At 41.6% G+C, this 17,836-nt stretch overlaps 2 protein-coding genes across 14 annotated transcripts in view; one reads left to right on the top strand and one right to left on the bottom strand.

The window, feature by feature from the left end:
* NBR1 (NBR1 autophagy cargo receptor) overlaps positions 1-1,693 on the bottom strand; it is a 29,755-nt gene extending 28,062 nt beyond the window's left edge. The window contains exon 1 of one of the 4 annotated variants that reach the window (XM_086687412.1): positions 1,244-1,693. The gene's annotated coding sequence lies outside the window, so the exon portion shown is untranslated. Of the gene's footprint in view, positions 1-229; positions 380-889; positions 1,045-1,243 lie in introns of those variants that run through there. The other 3 variants (XM_086687411.1, XM_025917504.2, XM_086687413.1) reach the window with 3 other exon arrangements.
* The window catches only part of BRCA1 (BRCA1 DNA repair associated), a 59,181-nt gene continuing 42,480 nt past the window's right edge, over positions 1,136-17,836 (top strand). For 2 of the 10 annotated variants that reach the window (XM_086687406.1, XM_025917666.2), the window contains exons 1-3: positions 1,829-2,145; positions 3,061-3,146; positions 11,270-11,323. In XM_086687406.1, the coding sequence (XP_086543532.1) occupies positions 3,067-3,146; positions 11,270-11,323 (134 nt within the window). In that variant the 5' untranslated portion in view covers positions 1,829-2,145; positions 3,061-3,066. Of the gene's footprint in view, positions 1,205-1,827; positions 2,146-3,060; positions 3,147-11,269; positions 11,324-17,836 lie in introns of those variants that run through there. The other 8 variants (XM_086687409.1, XM_086687407.1, XM_086687403.1 and 5 more) reach the window with 7 other exon arrangements.

The raw sequence follows: 17,836 nt of genomic DNA, 5'->3' as shown, positions 1-17,836 counted from the left end.
TCTAGCTTAGCTGGACCATACCCAGGTCTTCATAAAGAACTGCCTATTTCTGTTTGGCTTTTATGTGAAAATTCTTTCAGCAAGAGCATTAATCTTGAACTTGAAATACCAAAGCTATGGTTAGCACCATCTGTCCTTGTAGCTTTAAAGCCAGTAAAGTCAGACGGCTGGGTCCTAGGCCTTCAGTTTTCAAAACTGGCATTATTATACGTTCATGCCACTGGCTCACCTTTGCTTGGCACAAGTCAGCTTTTCCTCTACGTCAAATTTTTCAGGATATCAAAAATCCCTTTAATGAAGCAGACCTGGGAACTTGAGCTTTGATTACCGTCTCCACCAAAGGCCTGACTGTTAATCCGGGGGTTAAAACATGTGACCTATAGCTGGGTGTTTGACAAAAAGGAAAAACGGTGCCTTTCCAAAACCAGAGGTCCCTGACCAAGGAGACATCTTTACAAGGTTCTCAACAAGCGGAGGGGGATGGGGATGGGAGGCTGTGTGGGCACTGTCATTTTTTTTTTTCCCTGCAGACTTTATCCTTGTCTTCCAGTTATCGTGTCCCTAGCACTCCATGCCCCCAAGACCGTGTTACCACCCCCTGAGGAATCTCGCTTTCTTTGCCTAGGCCCTCTTTCTGCTGGAGAGTCTCAGCCTCCCATCAATAGATGCCGAGCGTTCTGAGCCACGGACCCCCCCATCTCTCTGGCAGTATCCGCCGCCTCGGCCCCCTGGCCCAAACGGCTCTCTCATCCAGTCACTGAAAAGACTGGCTGCCCCCAGACACGGAAAAAGTCGCCTTCTCTTTTGCAGGATCCCTTCTGTAAACTTCCCCTAGCCCTCTCAGTGGCGACGTGCTCCCACCCCTCTGTAACCGCCGCTACTTCCTTACCAGCTCCCCGCCCCCGGGGGGCGCCTGCCGGAGGCCAGTGCAAAAACCGTTCGCTGCCAGCTCTGCTGCTCTCCCCGCGGGGTGAATCTAACATGGCGGATAGAAATAGGACCTAGTCCCCAGTTTGAGTTTCCGACAAGATGATTGGCTCTTAACAGTTGTCTCTCAAAACTACCACCCCCCTTGATTGGCCGAGCATGCGTGGCAGGGGCTGGGCAACAGCAGCCATAACAGCACAACAACAACAAACACTGGGGCAGAGGGGCGGAACTACAAGTGCGCAATCGTGGGCCGCGGCCCATTTCCCCTTCCCAGGTAAATTCGGCGTCCACTGCATTCCCTTAGGTCACTGACCTTAGTGGACTCCTTGCCCGAGACTTGCGGGGCTGGATGGGAATTGTAGTCTTCCTGGGACTTGTAGGTTCTTTAGCCTATTCTCCGCTCTCAAGATGTGAAAACCTAACACTCCAATCCATATCTGTTGACGTGCGTAAGCGCACAGAGCTCTTCAATCTGTCAACTGGATTGCCGTGAGACTTGCCCGCTTCCGGTGTTGGAAGCGCCTCTCCATAAGACTACAGTTTCCAAGCAACACTGTGTCGAAGGCCTTTCGATCCGCAATGCATGCTGGAAATCGTAGTTTTCCCCCCCCCCCCCAATCCTTTTATTTACCTAAACTGGAGACTTCCATTGCGGCGGAAATGGGGAGGGAACGGGGCCTCTTCTTGCGAATGTTTCAGGCACTATCTTGCGCTCCTATTCAGGCCTCAGGTATTGATTTCGACCCTAGTCCCGCAGTCTCTGTGACGTAATAAGCCGCAACTGAAAGCGTACAGGTGAGGGGGCAAGGGCCTCACAGAAAAGTGGGGGGAGAATTCTTTCTCTTCCGTCTCTTTCTAATTACGTAACGCGGGGAAGAATGGATGACCAATCGGGAGCCCGGAAAGACTCTCGGCTCTTTCTGCTCCTCCCTTCCGTAACGTGTTTTGATCTCGTATTCTGAGAGGTTCTCGCTCAGCGGCCGCGGACGGTTTCCGTGGCAACAGGAAAGCGCGGGAATTACAGAAAAATTGAAAGTGCGACTGTGCGGCGAGAGCTCGCTGAGGTTTTTCTGAACTGAGGACGGCCCGGGAGGTTTTTATATAAGTGGGGCCCTGGGCCCGGGAAGCCCCGACGCTTTGCTCTGGGTAAAGGTGAGAGAGCTCGCCGGAAGGGACAGGCCCCAAGGGGTGCTCCGAGGGACAGGCAGGAAACAGGTATGGAGAGAGTGGGGAAGAACAAGATGGGCATTACCTGGCTGGCAGGGGCGGGCGGAGGGTGGAACCTGAGAAGCCTAAGAAGTTAAGTCCGGGGAAATTGGGGAGGGGGCGCCTTGTGGGTCCCGGGGTGGGGGAGGCACTGAGGACAAGGGAGGGAGCAGGGTGTGTCCGAGGGGGAATCCTGATGACAGGAACTGGAATGTGTCCCGAGGGGAATATATAGTGTAAAAAGACGGGCTGGGGTGTGTGAGAAGGGTATCCTGAGGAAGGAGGAAAGGGAGCAGGAATGTGTCGGAAAATAGGAGGAGGGTGGGTTGTGAGGGAGGGGGAGCCCTGAAGAAAGAACTGGCTTCATACGCGTTTCTGAGAAGGGACAAGAAGAAAGTAGAGGGGCGTCAGCAGTCACGCATATATTGCTGGTATGATCGTACCTAAAAAGGATCCTGAGATGAATGCAGACCAGTGAGAAACACTGGGGAAGGGCAGGGGTGGGGAGCGTTGGTTGGTGTTGGTCTTGTTTTTTGAGTTTGGTTTTAAACACAAGACAAAGAAAGGAGCCAGGTGATTGGAGAAATATGAGGCTACCATCACTCACTCAGTCACCCCACTGTGGCTTTCTTTTTCTTGGAGAGAGGAATACACCAAAAGGAAGTGGTTGGAGGCTGTATGTGGGAAAAAAATAGAGAAAATAATGGTCTTTAATTACAAAAAACAATATTTTGAATCTAAAAAATAAAGCTTTGTCATTAATTCTATGGTTGGTATGATTCTGAAGCACTCCAGTCTTAAGTTTCTCTTATTTAAAAATGACATATAATGAAACTAGTCTGTTCTTATAAATCTTTTAAAGTGACTGGTGCGTGTGTATATCCATATATATTTAAGTTGATGCCTTAAAATTCATTGGAACAGGGAGAAATGGATTTATCTGCAGATCGTGTTGAAGAAGTACAAAGTGTCCTTAATGCTATGCAGAAAATCTTAGAGTGTCCAATCTGGTAAGTCAACAGAAGGGTTTCTTAATTTGAGATTCTTCCTTTCTTGATTATATCCTATGCAAATAAGTAGAATTCACCTTACATATTAAGGAGAAGAAAATTATACTATCTATGAAAATTAAATTATAAAAGTTGCTGCTTTTCTTAACTCAAGAGCTTTGGGAATATAGGAAGTTACTCCATTTTCTCCACTCTGCTTCTCCCCTTCCTTTTTTACTGCCTTAACACATTCAGCTCCCTATCTTTCCTAGCCCACAGATTGTCTTGATTGGTTCTACTTTGGGGTAGGGATCTGGTTTGGAGTAAGTGGCCTTTTCATCCAGGCTCTAAAAACAGCTAGATTACTTGGAATGGGCATAGTTAATAGTGGCAAAATAAAATCACCACTGATTGGTGCTTGTGAATGGGTAGGTCTCCAGTTGGAACTAGTCCTGTATATTTAAATAAGAAGTCCACAGAGCATGCGACTCTTGATTTCCACTTTTTTTTTTTTTTAATTTTTTTTTTTCAACGTTTATTTATTTTTGGGACAGAGAGAGACAGAGCATGAACGGGGGAGGGGCAGAGAGAGAGGGAGACACAGAATCGGAAACAGGCTCCAGGCTCTGAGCCATCAGCCCAGAGCCTGACGCGGGGCTCGAACTCACGGACCGCGAGATCGTGACCTGGCTGAAGTCGGACGCTTAACCGACTGCGCCACCCAGGCGCCCCTCCACTTTTTTTTTTTTAATGTTTATTTATTTTTGAGGGATAGAGAACATAAGCAGGGGAGGGCAGAGAGAGAGGGGTACGGAGGATCCCAAGCAGGCTCTGTGCTGACAGCAGCGAAACTGATATGGAGCTCAAACTCAGAAACTGTGAGATCATGACCTGAGCCGAAGTCAAATGCTCAACCAACTGAGCCACCCAGGCGCCCCACTTGATCTCCACTCTTCATCTTGGGGTTGAGTTCAAGCCCCACATTAGGTGTAGAGATTACTTAAAAATAAAATCTTTAAAGAAAAGAAAGAATACTGCGAATCATCAAAGTCTTTGGTAAGTCTCTGACTTTTTGAGTGAGCTTGTTTTTCTTCATCTATAAAATAAAGAGGGGACTAGAATATTCAAGGTTTTGGGACGCCTGGGGCGCTCACGGTTAAGCCTCTGACTCTTGATTTCAGCTCAGGTCATGCGTGATCTTGTGGTTTGTGGGATTGAACCCACATTGGGCTCTGGCTGACAGCATGGAGTCTGCTTGGAATTCTGTCTCCCCTTCTCTGTCCCTCCTGTGCTTACCCCCATGCACTCTCTCAAAATAAATAAACATTAACAACAACAACAAGGAATATTCAAGGTTTTTTTTTTTCTTAAGTCGAGGCATAATTTACATACAGTGAAATGTAGAGATCTTAAGTGTGCAAGTTGATGAGTTTTAACCATTGTATATATCTGTGTAACATTTCCATCACCCCAGAAAGTTCAGGAGCTCTTAACTTGCTGACCCTTCATGACATTTGGAGGCCTATGGCTAGAACTATATTTCAATATAATTAGTTTCTTGTATAATTTTATATTTTTTATTTTATGCATTTAAAAGCATTACTCTGGAAGGGCGTTCATGCGCTTCACTGGCTGCCAGAGGTTATGAGCCCCAGGCAGTCACTAGGTGATATCTATGGTGGTCACTAAATCTACTTAAAAACCATACCTCAGAATGTCTTGGTGAAAAGCCAGAAAGGAAATTTAGAATCTTTCTTCTTCTCTTTACTCTGGTCATTCTGGCCTCTTAACTCTTCTTCAGACTAGAACATACTCTCCTGCTTCTGAGCTTTTATGCTTGCTCTTCCCTCTGCCTGGAATTTTCTACCCTTGATAATTGAATGGCTTACAAATCTTGACTGAAATACCACCTTTTCACAGAGGCATTTCCAGACAACCCTATTTAAAATGGTAACACCTGGGGCACCTGGGTGGCTCAGTCCTTAAGCATCTGACTTTGGCTCAGGTCATGATCTCAAGGCTGGTGAGTTCGGGTCCCATATCAGGTGAGCTTGAGCCCTGCTTCCTGTCTCTCTCTCTCTCTCTTTCTCTCTCTCTGCCCCTTGCTCACTTGCACACACTCTCTCTCTCTCAAAAAAAAATAAACACCCTTACCCCCAACACACTCTTTATTTCCCTTTCATGTTATTTTTCTCCATAGTTCTTATTACTATCTAACATTCCTTATAATTTATCCTTTTTCTCTACCCTTACAGAGTTTAAACTCCACGAAGGCAGGAATTTTTGTTTTATTTACTTCCATATCCTTAGTAGTTATATACCTGGGACATAGTAGCCACTCAGTAAACATTTGTTGAAGGTATTAAATATTAATTAACATTAATTAAATTGGTTCTTTGTTAGTTTAATGGGTTTTAATATGGTGATGGTTAGTGGTGGGTAAACATTCAAAAAATAAATTGGAAAGCTACACCTATTGCCCCTTACCTTCAATAAAGGAGAGTAAATTCAAGTATATTTTCCTTTGTGCTTCATAAAGTTGTTTTTCATATTTGGAGTCAAGTAAATAAAATTAAAGAACATGCAAGTTGTGTTTCCAGAGAGATAGAAGATTTATAAGTAACCCTCCTCTCCCTTGCCCCTCAACATTTCATCTAAATAAAAACAAGAGCTAAATGAGATTTATAGCCTACTTTATGAATCATCAGAGCCGGAGAAGCAGGAAATGACAACTAGAAAAAAATTGCTTTTGAAAAAGCAAAACTTATTCATGATAATTACAAAGAGTGATCAAAAAAGTGCTCAATAGTGTGGCATCTGGGTCCATTTATTTTACATTTCCATGGGACTCAGTTATAGAAATGTAATGTTCTTTCTCACTCTGGCAAATTAAACCATCAATTAAAAAACTCAAATACATAAAAAGTAAAGACACAAGAATGAAAGTTAGTGCTAAATTTTCATTTTCAGTTAGCCGTCCTGTTATTTCTGGCTCCTTGTTATTTTTTAAGATCTATTTTCTACTAGCAATGGACTTAAGTTTTTAAACTAAAGCTTTTCATTCTGGTCATTGTTAAACCTTAAACTCGTTCATGGGGGAAGTTCTAGGATGGGAATCCTACCTACTCCACTTTTTGTTTGTTTTAAAGTTTTTAAAATTTATTTTGAGAGGAAGAGAGTACACACACACACACACACACGTGTGCATGAGTGGGGAAGAGGCATAGAGAGAGGGAGAGAAAGAATCCCAAGCAGGCTCTAAGCTGCAGTGCAGAGCCCTACATGGGGCTTGAAGTCATGAACCGTGAGATCATGACCTGAGCTGAAATCAATAGTCGATGCTTAACTGACTGAGCCACTCAGGCGCCCCTGTTGTTTGTTTACCAGTGCCTAGCTAGAACAGTAGAATTTGCCATTATGTCTTAATAAATGATTCCTGATAGTGACTGCAAAGTATTATTGAGGGTAGCTAGAGGATAGGTTTCCAGCTTCTTTGAGCCCTTTTGAGCTAAAACCACTTCTGCTGACCTCTAAGTTATTGATATTTACTTCTGATAATTAGTAGTTCTTTCTAGCCTTTTGCACATGACCATATAAAATTTTTGACTTTCAGAAGAGTTTGCTAAAATATGTATCCTGCTGGGTGGTGGTGGCTTTTCAACCCTAACCTAGCTTCTTTTTCCAATCACTTACCCATGTCAGAAGCCCAAAGGCAAATATGCAGGAGGTCTAAATTGCCTGAGTCAAAAAGTGTTTACAATATCTGAGGGGCACCTGGGTGGCTCAATCACTTAAGTGGTCCAACTCTGGATTTTGGCTCAGGTCATGATCTCATTGTTGGTGAAACTGAGCCCCACGCTGACAGTTGAGAACCTGCTTGGGATTCTTTCAACTCTCTCCTCTCTCTCTCTCTCTCTCTCTCTCTCTCTCTCTCTGTCTGTCTCTCTCTGCCCCTCCCATGCACACTCTCTCTCAAAATAAACTTAAAAAAATAATAAAATATTTGAATCATCTTTATAGTGAACATTCACTTTCATCAGGATCTAAAAGAGGACTGACTTTTTTCTTTTTATTCCCATTCCCTTTTCAAGGTTTTTTTCAACAGTCATTACCTTTTTACATATTGGAGTTTTCATCCGTTTAAAGTTTGTGTTTACAGTATGTTTGTATAGCTTGGCTCATAATTACCATGCTGAAACATAATTATTTCAGAATTGAGGCAGTGGTGAGAATGAAAGCCATCTGGCATCATAGCTAAATCCAATTTCGCCTTTGCCGAGAATTTCTTTGATATGTAGCTTATCTGAGGAATAGTGATTTAGTAGCAAATCGAGTTCTCTTTGTTGGGTGGTTTTCTTTTTAAAATCACATTAGGTCTGGATAATAATTCTCACATTGATAGAAGTCATCTCAGGTTGTGAACATTTTCCCAAGTAGCGTTTAATTTTATTCTGACAATAACCTAAAGAGACTGGTAGAGTGGGTGACAGAGAAGGAACCTGATGTTCAGGTCGAGGGCTTGGCCTGAGGTCACTCTGCTAATAAAAAAGGGAACTGATAGTAGAAACCTGGCCTTCTGACTTACTCTGATATCTTTTCTCCGTTACCCTGTGTTGCGTCAGAAGCCCCATGATCACAAGAGTTGTGTTACCAAACCTTTCACAACGAGACTATTGTCCCCCAGCTTTTCTTGTGATCCTTTTCTAAAAAGTTAACATTTAATGAAAAGACCCACATTCTTGTCACACACAGGTTACCTGTTTTTTGATGTCCTGGCTGAACTGTACCAGAAATCCGTTGCTAAAGCTCTCGTTCAGAATACAAGATAAAAACTTAAAATTGTCTATAGGTTTCTACCTGCTCAGGCTCCTGGCTGCCTCTCCGAGCTCTTCTAGTGCTTCCCCTGCAGGCCTGCTCACTGTCCTTCAAAAACACCGGGCATGGTCCTGCTCAGAGTCGGCCTTCTCTGCTCCCTCTGCTGGAATGTTCTTCTCCCAATTGTTGCACAGCTTGTTTCCTCACATGTAACTGTCTGCCAATGTCACCTCAATCAGGCCTTTCCTGATCATTCCGTATACATCTCCCACCCCAGCACTCCCTATTCCTGTTACTGAGCTTTATTTTTATTTCTAGCCCTTATTCTCCTATGTTCTTGTTTAATTCTCAATTAACTATCTACCACAGCTAAAATCAAAGTTCTATGAGGACAGGCTTTGTTTTGTCCACTGCTGTATGTCACATCCCCAGGAACAGTACTTGTATACAGTAGGTGCCCAATGAACATTTGTTCTATTAATAAATGAAAGAGTCTCAAGAAGATCTTAAGATTTTCTAGAAAATAAGTCATAGCAGCACTCTCAACAATAGCCAAATTATGGAAAGAGCCTAAATGTCCATCAACTGATGAATGGATAAAGAAATTGTGGTTTATATACACAATGGAATACTACGTGGCAATGAGAAAAAATGAAATATGGCCTTTTGTAGCAACGTGGATGGAACTGGAGAGTGTGATGCTAAGTGAAATAAGCCATACAGAGAAAGACAGATACCATATGGCTTCACTCTTATGTGGATCCTGAGAAACTTAACAGGAACCCATGGGGGAGGGGAAGGAAAAAAAAAAAAAAGAGGTTAGAGTGGGAGAGAGCCAAAGCATAAGAGACTGTTGAGAACTGAGAACAAACTAAGGGTTGATGGGGGGTGGGAGGGAGGAGAGGGTGGGTGATGGGTATTGAGGAGGGCACCTTTTGGGATGAGCACTGGGTGTTGTATGGAAACCAATTTGACAATAAATTTCATATATAAATTAAAAAAAAAAGATTTTCTAGAAAATAAGAAAGATTTTGTGAATGGACCCACAAGGATGGGAATTTGGGTGACCAATTTTCTTTTCTCAAAATTTTAATCGTTTTCTAAGCTTGTTTTTTATTTTCTAAATTTTCTTCAGTGTTTGTTACATTCTTTTTACAAAGTGATCACAAGCCAAGCATCATGTACCTCCTGAAGTGACATAATAAAAGTCCTAGCACACAGTGCCACCTGTAAAGTGTTCTTGCCAAAAAAACCAAACCTGAATTGATCGAGCCTGTAAGTCTAGTTTATAGGAAATAGAGGCAAGAGGAACATGCTAAACCATATCATAGGGTTACAATCAGTAAAATCCAGAATGAGGGAAATGATGTAGATCAAATGACGTATTGATGTACTTTTTAAAATTTTTTTCTTTTTATTTATTTATTTTGATAGAATGTGCAGGGGAGAGAGAGGGAGAGAGAGAGAGAAGGAGAGAGAGAATTCCAAGCCGGCTCCACACTGGCTCCACACTGTCAGTGTGGAGCCCTACGCGGGGCTTGAACTCACGAACTGTGAGATCATGACCTGAGCTGAAACCAAGAGTCAGACACTCAACCAACTAAGCCACCCAGGCACCCTCAGCTGACATACTTCTTAAAATAAATGACAAGGGGAAAAAAGGAAGGGAAAATCTATAAATTAAAAGACATTTGAGGGGTGCCTGGGTGGCTCAGTCAATTAATCATCCAACTTTGGTTCATGTCATGATCTCCCAGTTTGTGAGTTCGAGCCCCGAGTCGTGCTGTGAGCTGACAGCTTGGAACCTGGAGCCTGCTTCAGATCCTGTGTCTCCCTCTCTCTCTGCCCCTCCCCCACTTATGATCTCTCTTTCTCTTTCTCAACATAAAAAACATTAAAAAAAAAAAAAAGACAAGATATACCAGCCAAATGCAATGCATGGATCTTATTTGAATCCTGATCTAAACAGATTTAATTATTAAATTTTAAGAGATAATGAGGGAAATTGGAGTATTACATATTAGATGGTATAAGGGAAATTATTTTTTTAAGAGTAATGGTTTCATGGTCATCTTGAAAAGATCTTTATTTTTTAAAAACTTTGTTTTGAAATATTTATAATTGAAATGAATGATTCCTGGAATTAATTTATAAATATTTTTAATGTTTATTTTGGGGAGAGAGCACACACACGTGTGAGTGCATGTGCGTGAGCAGGGGAGGGGCAGAGAGAGGGAAACAGAGAATTTGAAATGGGCTCTATGCTGACAGCAGAGAACCTGACATGGGGCTCAAACTCACAAACTGTGAGATCATGACCTGAGCCAAAGTTGGTGCTTAACTGAGCCACCCATGCACCCCTCTTGGAATTTATTTTAAAGTAATCTGAGCTCATGGGTGCTTGGGTGGCTCAGTGGGTTAAGTGAGTGATTCTTGATTTTGGCTCAGGTCAAGATCTCATAGGTTTGTGAGTTCAAGCCCCTCATTGAAAGTGTGGAGCCTGCTTGGGATTCTCTCTTTCTTCCTTTCTCTCTCTGCCCCTCCCCACTCTCTTTTTCTCTCAGAATATATAAATAAACTTAAAAAAAAATAATCTGGGCCTTGAGTGGGTACTGGTGTGTATATAAGACTGGCTTTGAGTCAAAAACTGTTGTAACTGAGTGATGGTACATGGAGTTCATTTTACTATTTTATTTGTGTAAATGCTTGAAATTTTCCATACTAAGAAATTTAAGCAGCGCCTGTCTGGCTCAGTCAGTAGAGCATGCAACTCTTGATCTCTGGGTCATGAGTTTGAGTTCCATGTTGGATGTAGAGATTACTTTAAATTGAAAGAAAATAATAAATTTAAAATAAAAAGGTAGTCACATGTGAAAGAAGTGCTGTGAGGGAATCCAAAAGAAATACAAGAAGTTTTTTGTCTTTGTAGAGCTTAAAGTTTAGGTAAGATATATATAGGATGTTTCCTCACAAAGATAGCTCAAAAAAGTGTATCGGTGAAAATTTATTAATAATGGAGCAATGTCAGCTAATCTTTTAAACGCTAAAGATAATAATAGTAATAATAATAATAAGATAATGTAATATAGAGTGTTGACTAGAGTAATATATTCTGTTTTGGTATCTGGAAGCTCAGGAGGGAAGGATCCTGCTTTCTGCTGTATTTTTGGCTCCTAGCACAGCAGACATTTAATAAATATTTATGGAATGAACTTAAAGCCTTACTTTGACTTAGTTATAGCAACTTAAAGTTGAACTTCTTTACCAAGATTATATTTATTTTGAAATGAATTATTGAGCCTCATTTCTTATTTTTTGTATCCTTCTAGTCTGGAGTTGATCAAAGAGCCTGTTTCCACAAAGTGTGATCACATATTTTGCAAGTAAGTTCGAATGTTTTATGTGGCTCCATTATTAGCTTTTGCGCTTATTCACAACATAGGAAATACCTAACTTTGTACAAGCTTTTGCTACTCCAGTTAAGTGAAAAAGAAAAATCTAACTCTGCTTCATTCTGCCTCAGAGTACTTAGAAAGTCACTGGAAGTTGGTTGTAACCATAGTTCTTGGGAAAATATTGGCACATTTATCTGGTGGGATGTGAAATCATTTTGAACAGCTGTTTGTTTTTGTGTCCATGGGTGGAGGCAGATTGCAAGCGATTGTGCAATAAGCAAATTGTGTTCCAGCTTTCCCTGTTTCTCCTTTCTGTTATTTCTTTCTGTTTGTCCCTCTGCTTTCTCCCTTCTAAGGTGCTATGTTTTCCTGCTTCATAATCCTTGTGAAGATAGGAAAGGATCTGATACCAGTTTATTTTTAGGCTGAAATTCATGCATACCAATGATTGGAATTATATTTACATTTTTAAGGATCTTGCCTTTTGAAAATGTTTGTTTGTTTATTTGAGCTTGAGCGTGGGCGTTGGGGGGGAGGGGGCAGAGGGAGAGGGAGAGTGAGAACCTTAAATAGGCTCCAGGCCCAGTGTGGAGCCCGACACAGGGGATGATCTCACAGTTGTGAGATCATAACCTGAGCCTAAATCAAGAGTCAGATGCTTAACTAACAGCCACCCAGGCACCCCTAAAATGGTTTTTGATGAAAGAATTTGGGAAAACGTTTGGTAGGCAATTTGGTAAAACTAGGGGTTCTCTCCTCTTCCTGTTGTTAAGCTGTGATTCAGACTTGCCCTGAATGCCAACTAATTTGTTTTTGGGTATTTTTTTCCTTTTTGATCGGAAAAGGAAGGCATGTCCATGGTAATGAGTTTACTAGCACAAATGGTTATGTGATGTGTATTTCCCTCCTACCCGCAAACCCCTGCTTCCCCCTTTCCTCCATCTCTTTACCCATCGTGGGGCTCAAACTTAAACCCTAAGATCGAGTCATATGCTCTACCAACTGAGCCAGCCAGGTGTCTCCTCAGGAATTTTTTAATTCAGGACTTCTTAACTTGGGATTCATGAATGGTTTTCATGAATTTCCTAGAATTATATTCAGTTTTAAGTTTAATTATATTAAAAGCTATAGACATGTGCAGTTTCCTAGGAAAGATAGTCCATAATTTTAATCAGATTCTTAGAATGTTTCCATAACCTAAAAAATGTGAAGTGCTTCTGAGATAAAGATAAAGAGGGCTGGCTGAAGCTGAAGGAAACCTGTTCCCCTGGAGGGATATGCAAACTCAAGTCTGGCAGGCCCCTTCCTTCCTCTGAATTCTGCCTTATTCTTCCCATTCATCTGTCCCAGCTGGGATCCAGAGCCCATTCCTATTGCCCTTCACCCCTTTCACACACCACCCCACTGGTCTGGTCCCATGAGTTTCCTTCTGATTCCCCAGGCCCTTCTCCCTGTCAGGTGCCAAGGCAGCACAGCTTTATCACTCTGCTTTGAGGATTTTTAGTTTTGTGGCCCCTAGAGAGAAGCTTATCAAAGTATCGTGGTATAAAACTGGTTTCTTTGTAGATTGATACTTTTGTAAAACAAAATTTAAAAGTCCCAGTATTTGGGGCACTTGGGTAGCTCAGTTGGTTGAGTGTCGGACTTCGGCTCAGGTCATGATCTCATGGTTCATGAGTTCGAGCCCCGTGTTGGTCTCTGTGCTGACAGCTCGGAGCCTGGAACCTGCTTCAAATTCTGTGTCTCCTTTTCTTTCTGCCTCTCCCCCACCCGTGCTCTGTCTCTCTGTCTCAAAAATAAACATTAAAAAAAAAAAAAAAAGAAATGGGAATGCAAGCTGGTGCAGCCACTCTGGAAAACAGTATGGAGGTTCCTCAAAAAACTAAAAATAGAACTACCCTACAACCCAGCAATTGCACTACTAGGCATTTATCCACAGGATACAGGTGCTGTTTTGAAGGGACACATGCACCCCCATGTTTATAGCAGCACTATCAACAATAGCCAAAGTATGGAAAGAGCCCAAATGTCCATCAACAGATGAATGGATAAAGAAGATGTGGGATATATATACAATGGAGTATCAAAAAGAATGAAATCTTGCCATTTGCAACTACGTGGATGGAACTGGAGGGTATTATGCTAAGTGAAATTAGTCAGGGAAAGACAAAAATCATATGACTTCACTCATATGAGGACTTTAAGAGACAAAACAGATGAACGTAAGGGAAGGGAAGCAAAAATAATATAAAAACAGGGAGGGGGACAAAACAGAAGAGACTCATAAATATAGAGAACAAACTGAGGGTTACTGGAGGGGTTGTGGGAGGGAGAATGGGCTAAATGGGCAAGGGGCATTAAGGAATCTACTCCTGAAATCATTGTTTCACTATGCTAACTAATTTGGATGTAAATTTTAAAAAATAAAAAATAAAATAAAATAATGAAAAAAGGAAAAGAAATGAATACTCTGAAAGTCCCCCAAATTAGTTTGTGCCACTGTGATTTTACTGGTTTTTATCAGCTTTAAAAATCTGAAGCCATCCTTCAGAAAACATACTACATTTGCTTAAAAAATATATTGTCTTGGGGCACCTGGATGGCTCAGTTGATTAAGTGTCCAACTTCAGCTCAGGTCATGATCTCATGGGTCGTGAGTTCGAGCCCCGCATCAAGCTGTGCAGACAGCTCAGAGCCTGGAGCCTGCTTCAGATTCTGTGTCTCCCTCTCTCTCTGCCTGTCCCCCGCTCACACTCTATCTCTCTCTCAAAAATGAGTAAACATTAAAGAAAAAAATTTTTAATGTATTGTCTTTCCTTAAGCATTGGGCTTTAGAAATTCAATAAGCCAGAAACTTGGGGTGCCTGGTTGGCTTATTCGGTGGAGCACATGACTGTTGGTCTCAGGGTTGTGAGTTCAAGCCTCCTGTTGGATGTGAAGATTACTTAAAATCTTAAAAAAAAAAAAAAAAAGCCCCATACTTGTCTCAGACATTTTTATTGAGAACCTCATGCAGGACTTTTGTATGTGTTCTCATTCAATTGGTGTATCACATAGATTCCCCAAAGCTCTAAAACAGAATTTAACAAATTCTTCTCAGCCCTCAAAGATATGCCAGTGTTCTATTGGCCTGTTGGTTCTTTCCTTAACTGAGTCTTTTCAAGTCATATACAAGCTCATTTTCTCTTTTTAGTTAACAACCATGAAGAATCTGTTCTTTTTCTAGCGTAAGGAAAAATCGGAACTTGTATCTTAGTTGATTTCTACTTAACTACTTCCCCTGCGTTATTTATGTAATTATTGTACAGGCTACAACACTCTGTAACTTAGCTGGTCACTATGGCTTAGCTATTGTATTCTGCAGTACTCTGTTCAGGAAATTCCCTCCCTATCCCTACTATGAATTGTTTAATTGTACCATTTGCCCGTGTAATTCACTGATGCCTCCTAGGGCCATTATGGTAGAGTATAGGTAGGATTTGCATCTTCTCGAGGAGTGGTAGCCTAGTCTGTGGCTCTTTAAAGGGGATTTATATACAATACGGGAAGGTTTTTGACACCCCTGTCCCCTATACTATAGAGTTGTCGTTAAGCATCTGTATAGGTGAAGAAAGGCCCTGGTGTCCTTGACCATACCTACTACATTCACTTTCTCTGGTAGAAAGAGTGTGGACCTGGCTGCAATTCAGTCCTGATCCAGTATCACCTTCACCACTTGATTACTGTGTGTTCTGGGGCAAATCTGTACTGTAAAATGGAGATAATACATCACGGTTGTGTAGATTAAGAGAGGGCACTGCACATTCAAGGACACGGCCAGTAAGCAGTGCTGTCTGTGTCTGCTGGTTCACCATTCCTACTGCTTTTTCAGCTCCGTTAATCTCTTCTTTCGTGGTTCTTTTCACTGCCAATGTCTGCTCCCTCCCCCAGTCACCTCCCTCGCCGGAATATTCTGTTTTTCATGATTGCAAGGATTTTATTTTGCTTTTCCACTGAATCCCTTGCATCTAACACAGTACTGGACATTTAGTAAATATCAGTGGTATGAGTGAACCCCTACTTTTAACTATCATCCCCACAGCAATCTCTACTGCTCTTTTTCCTTTATTTCCCTTCTACCTCTTTTTCCTCTGAGTCTTTTGTCTTCGTCCTAAGGGAACGTTAGATCTTTACAGACACCACCAGTCAATGGCAAGAGTTGTTTTTTTGTTGTTGTTGTTTCTTTGTTTTTAAGGAAGCAAACTTATTAGAATATGGTGCATGTGTTCATGTCTTCTTAGCCATATTCATTGTCTGAGATAACCAACAAAATTGTTCTCCAGAGCCGGTCTAACAACCCAACTGTCCCAGAAGGCTGGCACCTTCTTCATTCCTTAGACTGCTAGTGAGCCACTTGGTTATGCCAGATACCACATCTGTGAATATAAAATATGAGCATATTTTCTCCCTGCCTTGAGTTTGTTTTTTTTTTTAACATTTTTATTGAAATATAGTTTACATGCTATAAAATTCACCCATTTTAAGTGTACAGTTCAGGGTGTTCTTTTAGTATATTCACAGTTGTGCAACCATCACCACAGTCTAAGTTAGAACATTTTAATCACCCCAGAAAGACATTCTGTACCCATTAGCAGCTAACCCATTCCCGCCTCCCACCTCCTCTTAGGAAACCACAAATTTACCTTTTGTCTTTTACAGATTTGTCTGTTCTGGATATTTCATATAAATGAAATCATACAATATTTGGTCTTTTGTGTCTGACTTCTTTTCAATTAACATGTTTTCAAGGTTCATCTGTATTGTAGCCTGTATCAGTACCTTTGTTCTTTTTTGTTTTTTAATTTGAGTTTGTTAGCATATAGTGCAACAATGATTTCAGGAGTAGATTCCTTAATGCCCCTTACCCATTTAGCCCATTCCCCCTCCCACAACCCCTCCAGAATCCCTTTGTTTGTTCTCTATATTTAAGAGTCTTTTATATTTTGTCCCCCTCCCTGTTTTTATATTATTTTTGCTTCCCTTCCTTTATGTTCATGTGGTTTGTCTCTTAAAGTCCTCATATGAGTGAAGTCATATATTTGTCTTTCTCCCACTAATTTCGCTTAGCATAATACCCTCTAATTCCATCCACATAGTTGCAAATGGCAAGATTTCATTCTTTTTGATTGCTAAGTAATACTCCATTGTATATATATCCCGCATCTTCTTTATCCATTCATCTGTTGATGGACATTTGGGCTCTTTCCATACTTTGGCTATTGTTGATAGTGCTGCTGTAAACATTGGGGTGCATGTGCCCCTTTGAATTTTTTTTTTTTTTTTTAACGTTTATTTTTTTTGGGACAGAGAGAGACAGAGCATGAACCGGGGAGGGGCAGAGAGAGAGGGAGACACAGAATCAGAAACAGGCTCCAGGCTCTGAGCCATCAGCCCAGAGCCCGACGCGGGGCTCGAACTCACAGACCGGGAGATCGTGACCTGGCTGAAGTCGGACGCTTAACCGACTGCGCCACCCAGGCGCCCCTACATGTGCCCCTTTGAAACAGCATTCCTATATCCCTTGGCTAAAAACCTAGTAGTGCAATTGCTGGGTTGTAGGGTAGTTCTATTTTTAGTTTTTTGAGGAACCTCCATACTGTTTTCCAGAGCAACTGCACTAGTTTGCATTCCTTTTTTTTTTTTTTTTTTTTTTAAGATTTAATTTTCGGGGCACCTGGGTGGCTAGTCGGTTGAGCGTCCAACTTCGGCTCAGGTCATGATCTCACAGTTCATAGGTTCGAGCCCCGCATCAGGCTCTGTGCTGACCGCTTGCTCAGAGCCTGGAGCCTGCTTCAGATTCTATTTCTCCTTCTGTCTCTGGGCCTCCCCCACTCACACTTTGTCTCACTGTTTTTCAAAAATATATAAATTTAAAAAATAAAAATAAAAAAAAAAGATTTAATTTTCAGGATGCCTGGCTGGCTCAGTCAGTAGAGCATGTGACTTGATCTTAGGATCATGAGTTCAAGCCCCACATTGAGCATGGCAGCTACTTTTTTTAAAAAAAGTAAAAAAATAAAGATTTTAGGGTCACGTGGGTGGCTCAGTCGATTAAGCATCTGACTTCGGCTCAGGTCATAATCTCATGGTTTGTGAGTTCTAGCCCCATATCGGGTTCTCTGCTGTCAGCCCAGACCCTGCTTTGGATTCTTTGTCCCCCTCTCTGTCTGTCTCTCTCCTGCTCTTGCTTGCTCTCACTCTTTCAAATAAATATTTTTAAAAAATTATAAAGATTTTTATCTTTAAGTAATCTCTATACCCAATGTGGGGCTCAAACTCAAAACCCTGAGATTAAGAGTCACATGCTTACCCAAGCAGGCACCCTAGTACTTTGTTCTTTTTTATGGCTGAATAATATTCCATTGAGTGGATATACCACGTTTTATCTATTTATTCATCAGTTATGGACATTTGGATTGTTTCGGCTTCTTGGCTATTATGAATAATGCTGCTCTGAACATT

This window comes from Puma concolor, chromosome E1 (assembly GCF_028749965.1).
Source record: "Puma concolor isolate L17-30 chromosome E1, mPumCon1.1.hap2, whole genome shotgun sequence".
Classification (NCBI taxonomy): Eukaryota; Metazoa; Chordata; class Mammalia; order Carnivora; family Felidae; genus Puma; species Puma concolor.
This window is presented reverse-complemented; position numbering and strand designations above follow the sequence as displayed.